The 7,561-nt window shown below is 40.1% G+C and overlaps 1 protein-coding gene across 2 annotated transcripts in view; it reads left to right on the top strand.

The window, feature by feature from the left end:
* Positions 1-7,561, top strand: part of Efhb (EF-hand domain family member B) — a 63,741-nt gene that overhangs the window by 43,635 nt on the left and 12,545 nt on the right. For both annotated transcript variants that reach the window (XM_026790065.1, XM_026790066.1), the window contains exons 8-9: positions 134-201; positions 4,899-5,053. In XM_026790065.1, the coding sequence (XP_026645866.1) occupies positions 134-201; positions 4,899-5,053 (223 nt within the window). The remainder of the gene's footprint in view (positions 1-133; positions 202-4,898; positions 5,054-7,561) is intronic.

Raw genomic sequence — 7,561 nt, 5'->3', positions numbered from 1 at the left:
GCCCCTCTAGGTCCAAGTCTCTTCCCAACCCTAAGATGGCTCCCTTAATTTGTTAAGGGCCTAAGGCAAACATATATAATGTTGAGCTTCAGATGGTGGGAACTTTAACTAAAGAGTCTGCTTTCTCCTGTAGAATTGCAGAAACTATGAATGTTGACCCAGGCCACACATTTGGAGCTTGCCTCCAGCCTGAGGACTATGGTAAATATGTGACTTTTCTTCTTGACAAATTAACACATCCCCATTAATGGAGTGGCTTTCTTAGAGGAGCCCACACCCAGGTCCTGGGTGTGACTTTCTGAGAGTCTCGTTTTCTATCAATCCCTATGCTTTTAACCTGTATTGAAATATCTGAAATAATCTCTTTTCCCCAAATCCCCATAAAGGGCTGCAGGTGCTGGGGTCTTGTTATTGCTCAGCATGCTGACTCTGGACGCATACTAAATAAACTTGAAAAACATACCCAGAAAGCTATGCTGCTACATTCACCATGGACATTTTTGTAGTGCTAGAGGTTGACCCAGAGCCTGATGCATGCTAGACACAGCACTCTACCATTATGATGTTTCCAGTCCCTCGAAGCTTCTGATGTGAAAGCATTAACGTTTTATAACATTAATGATGTATGAGAAAGATATTTTTATGTTATATGTGAACTAATACAGTTTAAAGGTCCTATCATTAATACTGTATATGGATTTACATAGAAAATAAATATAAACTTATTAAGCTAACTCAGTGAGATAAGCCAGCTTTTCATTTAATTTCAATGTACTTACATCGTGACAGGGAGGTCTCTTGGTGCCTCTTAAAAATACAAATTCTGGCTGAGCTGTGGTGGTGCATACCTTTATTCCCAGCATTTCGGAGCAGAGACAGGAAGATCTCTATGACTTTGAGGCCAGCCTGGTCTACAGAGGGAGTTCCAAGATAGCCAGGGCTGTTACACAGAGAAACCCTGTCTTAAAAACAAACAAACAAACAAAACTAAAAAAAAAATATTGCAAAATCTGGGTTGGCAAGATGACTCAGTGCCAACCTTGGGGCCCATATGGTGGAAGGACAGCCAGCTCCCAAGTGTTGACCTTTGACCTCCTCATGAGTGCCATGGTGCACTTGTCCCCCATGTACCCTATACACAAGTAAGGAAGTATATGTACATGTGTGTGCAGGTACCCTGTAAACCAGAGGAGTTACAAATGGTTGGTGAGTCATCTGATGTGGGTGATGGGATGTGAACTCGGGTCCTCTGGAAGAGCATTGCACGCTCTTAATCACTCAGCCATCTCCCTTGCTCAGTAAGTATATATTTGTAGCGTGATTAATAGAAACCCAGAGACAGATATTGGGTTTTACCCGAACGTCAGAAAAGCAAAACAGCCAGCCACTGACTCTTACCTCTACCTCAGTCTGAAATGGTGATCCTGCCTCTAGGAATCTCAGAATGAGACTGTGTCTGAGAGCTGTCTCCTTCTGTTTTATAATCCTCTTTAGTTCTGGGATTAAAGGTGTGCACCACTGGGTTTAAAGGCGTGCATCACCCAGTTTCCATGGCAACTAGTGTGGCTATTGGGATTAAAGATGTGTGTTACCACTGTATGGCCTGCAAGGCTGACCAGTGGGGCTGTTTTACTCTCTGATCTTCAGGCAAGCTTTATTTATTAAAATACAAATAAGATGCTGCTACGTATTATTTCCTTCTTGAGTCTCTGAGGGAGTTAAAGAATAGATAGTTACAGTTATAGTTTTCCGTGTTTACTTGAGGCAGAAAGCAAATTATGATAGAAAGTAAAGTACAAGATTAGGTACAAGATTTTGGACTCACCAAGATAGAATAGAAATGGCATATTTGCTCTGAATTTGTCAGATGCAAATAGACTAAACATTGTTGAACTGTTTATTGCCTATGTGTATTGCATACAGTCATTGTACTTATTGCATGTAGTTTTTTATATTAGCTATAGCCTCCTTTTTATTTTAGACAAAAAAGGGAAAGGTAATGGTATTTTATTTGTATTTTAATAAGTAAAGCTTTTCTAAAGATCAGAAAGTAAAACAGCCTCATTGTTCAGCCTTACAGACCAGGCAGTGGTGATACACACCTTTAATCCCAGTAGCTACACTAGTTGCCATAGAAACTGGGCAGTAGTGGTACACAGTTTTAATCCCAGTGCTAGAGAGGAATACAAGATGGGAGGGACAGCTCGCAGACACAGTCTCATTCTGAGATTCCTGGAGGCAGGATCACCATTTCAGGCTGAGGTAGAGCTAAGAGCCAGTGGGCAGATGTTTTGCTTTTCTGACCTTCATGTTGAACCCCAATCAATATCTGTCTCTGGATTTTTATTAATTGTGCTATACATATTAAATAAAGAAATGAAGGCTGCAGAGATTGCCCAATGGTTAAGAGCACTTGATCTTCTAGAGGACTGGGGTTCAATTCCCAGCACTCACATGGTGGCTCACTTCACTTCCAGGAGATGCAATGCTCTCTTTTGGCTTCTATGAACACTAGGCACACATGTAAGACACAGACACACATGCAGGCAAAATATTATGTACAAAATTATTAAAAATAAAGAGGAGAAATTTTAGGCCACACTATAGATTTACAGAATCAGAAACCGTTTTGTGATATTTGTTTTGAGGCAGTACAACTTGCTATAAGTCTTATCTATCTCTCCCAATCCTGGGATTACACTGTGCACAGCAACACATTTGTTTATCCATGGGACCCATCTTGAAACACATTTAAATTGTAATGTACCCTCCTCAGGGATGGTGGCTCATTCTGTAATCCCAGCATTTGAGAGACTAAGAATGGATGGTTGCTTGAAGTTTGAGGATATCTTAGAGTAACAGAGCAAGAGAACACGTCTAAAATTTTTTTGATTGTTCTTTTCAGTATGGGACTGAACTCGGGCTTTTCGCAATGTGAATAAATGCCTACCTCTATCTATATCCTTAGCCAAGAGAGATCTTACCTCAAAAATGAGAGAGAGAGAGAGAGAGAGAGAGAGAGAGAGACAGAGAGAGATCATAAGCACTCTGCTTTTGCACAGCTGCATAATTTCGAATCACTCTCAGCCAGCAAATCATCAACCAATCTGTAGGTGGCAGAAGACATTTGTTAGGAGGTCTTTCTTCTAGTTTGTCTTTAAATTTTTTTTTAAAAGCTGGGCGATGGTGGCGCACGCCTTTAATCCCAGCACTCGGGAGGCAGAGGCAGGCGGATCTCTGTGAGTTCGAGACCAGCCTGGTCTACAGAGCTAGTTCCAGGACAGGCTCCAAAGCCACAGAGAAACCCTGTCTCGAAAAACCAAAAAAAAAAAAAAAAAAAAATTTTTAAGTTCTTCGTGTTTAAGCTCCAGCTTGCTATATAGCCAAAAGGGCCTTGAACACCTGATTCTCCTGTCACAGCCTTCTACATGGATTACAGAACCGTGACAACATGCCAAGCTTTTGTTTTGGTTTAGTTTCACTGAGTAGCTCGGGCTGGCCTCAGGTATATGTCAGTTTGTTTTCTATTGTGATAAACACCATGACCAAAAAAAGCAACTTGGGAAAGAAAGTGTTTATTTCAGCTTACATTTTACACTCCACCACTGAGGAAAGCCACATCAGGAACTCTGAAAACAGAAACTGAAGCAGAGCCCACAGAGGAGCACTTCTTACTGACTTGCTCCCCAGGACTTGATCAACCTACTTTCTTACACAGCACAGGACCTCCTGCCCAGGGATGGCACAATCTACAGTGGAATGGGCCTTCCCACATCCATCACCAGTCAAGAAGTGCACCACAGGCTTGCCTCTTTTCAGATAATTCTAGCTTGTGTCAAGTTGATAAAACATTAGCCAAGACAAGGTAGGTGTGTGCTCCACTTTGGGTTAAGGCCGTCTTTGTTTTATACATAATAAAGAAGAGGAAGACCTGGAGCTCAGTGGTAGAGTACTTGCCTAGCATGCTGTGGCCCCTGGTGGGGTCCTCAACACCATAAACAGAAGATTAGAGGCATACTTCAAAAGGGAAGAAATACACTCGTGTTTATAAGCATGTTGGATTTAGTGATAAGGCTTACTTGAAATTCAGTGTGTTGCCTAGACTGACTTTGAACTAGTGATCTTCTTCACTTAGTAAACTAGTGAACTTCTTCAGCCTCCTTTGTGCTGGGATTGAAGGCACAATCCACAATGCCTAGTAGATGTTTTCATGATTAGAGACTTGGGGGTACGGATGACTCAGAAGTAAGAATGCTTGCTGTAATAGCCTGAGGACCTGTTTTGAATCCCTAGCACCCATGTACGAAGCCAGGAATGGCTCTCCTCATTGGTAACTCCAGCATTGTGGGCCAGAGATAAGTAGGTCCTTGGAACTTACTGACATCTGTCCTGAAAATGTGAGCTGCCTGCCCACTGAGACCTTGGCTTAAGGCAGTTACTGGGAAATGACAGAGGAAGATACCTGAAGTTCTTCTCTGGCCTCTTGCCTGCACTTTCATGAATGTACACTCCTGCATACAGCCGTGCATGCACTACATCCTTATTTAAAAAGACCAAACAGAAACATTAACTTTTATGTCTACTTTTTATACACAGAAGTATTCTGTATAATAGTATCAGAGCGAGTGTGTTCTGTACACCTGGAATTCCAGTCTTCGGAGACTGAAGGGATTGCCATGAGTTCAGTGAGGCCAGCCTGAGCTACATGAGACCTTGTCTACAAAACTGAAGTAGTGGTGGGAAGTGCCAGCATTAGATGTGATTGGATTTTGTGTTTTTCATTCCTAGAGTTTTCTAGGTCTCTCTGCTTTTGTCTATCTCTGCCTCTGTTTTCTTCTCTGGAAACACTAGGGGCATATTTTAGATTCACAATGTAAGACAACTTCTTTCTTCAATAGGAGCTGGTGATCTCATCCATTACAGACACCCTGGTGAATATCTTCGTGGCAAAGACCGCCAGCGAGCCGTGATTGCCGCGGCTCGTCATCACTTGAAGAAATTTAATTACCAGCACTTTAACACTTTGCTGTCGGCTTTCAGGCACTATGACAAGGCCAGTAGTCCTGCAGAACAAGGGGGTATGGTGCATAGGTAAATTCCAGCAGATTGGTGCAGATAGGGGGGGTTAGTAAACTATGGCCTGGAGGTGAGTGCAGTTTAGTTGAAACACATTTATGACTGTGTGGTTTGAAGCATGGTCAATGGCTACTTTTGTCCTCCACATAAGCAGAACTGGGTAATTCTCAGTGTTCTGAGAACAAGGGAAAATGTAGCTCTGCGGATCTTCAGGGAACACTGGACAGTCTTATACTTAAGTTTTGGTGTCTATACATAGAAACGTCAATCTATATCTAACTGAATCATAGAATTCCATTGACTTGGAACTGATATCCAGCGAATGGGTGCAAGACCATTTGATTTTTTTTTTTTTTGAGACAGGGTCTCTTGTAGTTGTTGTTTTGTAGCACAAGATGTAAGGATCAAAGACTTTACATAAAACCACATCTGGTTTATGTGGTACTGGGGATTTAGCAACTGGCTTTGAATGTGCTAATCAAGCCCCATATCAGTTGGGCTGCACCTCCATGCCAAGATTAAAACATTTTAAATTACTGTAAATGTAATTTGTTCATTTAGTTTTGGGTGCTGGAGGTTGAACCTGGGACTTTACACATGCTAAGCATGTGGCACGCTCTGACTTGCACTTCCAGTTCCTTTTCAAAATTTTTGCCCTGCTTTTCAGGAAGCTCACAGCCCATTGAATAATTTCAGGGTCAACTTTGTGGGCATTTGAATTTATTTTTCATTCTTACTTTGCTTTGATTTTCCTCTACTCCCTTTTGTGCCTCATTGTATCTGGTTTTCTAGGCAGATTAAGAGGATTTAAAAAGATTCTTGTAGGATCCGGGGATTAAACTCAGGTCATCAGGTCTGACAATGGTGTCCCTACCCACTGAGCTTCTTTGCTGAACCTACAAACCATTTTTGAATGAATGTGATATCAATATATACGATATGTGTGGGTATAGAGTATAATAACCATTTTCATTATGAAAGAGTGTGATATCAATACATATTATATGTGTGGGTATAGAGTATAACAACCATTTTCATTATGAATTTAGTTTTTACTCAAAATTAAATAAGCAAAAATTTTAAGAAATTTGTGTCCATTATTCATATAAAAGAAAGTTAATAGAAACAGCCACAAGTTTGCAATAAATAATTATAAAGAATCCAGGGCAACATGAATATAAATCATGTCACTGCATAGTGCTCTAATTGAGATATGAATAAGGCCGAGTGAAATACAAAACAAACCTTAAAAGTCTTTACAAAACCTTAAAATCTTAGTTCTGCATTAGCTTCTCTTCCTTCTGATCCTTAATGGGTTTATGTATTTCCTAAGTACAAGTATCTCGTTAAATTGTAAATTAGACTCTGTGTGTGTGTGTGTGTGTGTGTGTGTGTGTGTGTGTAGAATAATTTTAAAAAGAGAAAAATAAAAGAAATATTTCTGTCTCCCTTCCCTTCCTGTGCTGATCACAGTGTTTGTGTGTGCTTTTTTTTTTCATTTTAAAAATTAATTAAAAATATCCATTGCTCACTGGCTAATTTATTTAAGAACAACTACTTTGGTTTTAGGCCTGGGAATTACATAACTGTGCACTAATGAGTAATACTTCTCATTATCAATAAAATAAAATATAAACAGAAAACAAAGCATATTCACTTAAAATTGTACTAATTTGAGGCATCAAATGTTGGACTGGTTAGTATTCCATGGTTGATGCAGGAGAATCAAGTTTTTTGAGGCCTGTTGATAGGGCTGTCTAGCAAAACTCTGTTTTGTCTTTGTCTCCCACCCTTTGTAAAGAAGTTATGATAACCACATAGGTGACAACAGATGTCTATAAGTCACTGCTTCGCCCTCAAAAATGTGTTTTAAGAAAGTATAAGTGAGTCAAGGTCACACCTTCCTTTAATCCATCATTGGGTAGCCAGGCACAGGCACATTTCAGGTGAGTTTGAGGCCAGGCTGATCTACATAGCAAGTTCCAGGACAGCTAGGACTACACAGAGAGACCCTGTCACAATAGAAGAAACAAACAAACAAAGAAATAAAAGGAAAAGAAAAAGAAAAGAATGAAAAGTAAATAAAATGTATGTGTGGTTGTGGAGATGGCTCTTAGTTCCTCTAGAGGACCTGAGTTCATTCTCAATATTTGCAATTGGCTCAGTTTTAGCTCCAGCTCCAGGGAATCTGATGCCTTGCACAATGTGCACATTCCCTCATACAGACACATACACATAATTACAGATTAAATTAAGAAAGAGAAAATATATCTGATGCTTTGTCTGGTTTTTAATGACTACTGGGTATCCTCAATTTCAAGATGATTTTCAATATAAAAATATGTAAGTTAAAGTAATCAGATTTAAAATGTTATTCATATACACATAGAGACAGAGAGAGAGAGAGAGAGAGAGAGAGAGAGAGAGAGAGAGAGAGAGAGAGAGACTGAGACTGACAGAACACCCCCACACCCGTACAAACTTG

The sequence above is a fragment of the Microtus ochrogaster genome, unplaced genomic scaffold, assembly GCF_000317375.1.
Source record: "Microtus ochrogaster isolate Prairie Vole_2 unplaced genomic scaffold, MicOch1.0 UNK40, whole genome shotgun sequence".
In the NCBI taxonomy this organism is placed as follows: Eukaryota; Metazoa; Chordata; class Mammalia; order Rodentia; family Cricetidae; genus Microtus; species Microtus ochrogaster.
The sequence above is the reverse complement of the archived record's forward strand: the minus strand, read 5'-3'. Positions and strand labels throughout refer to the sequence as shown.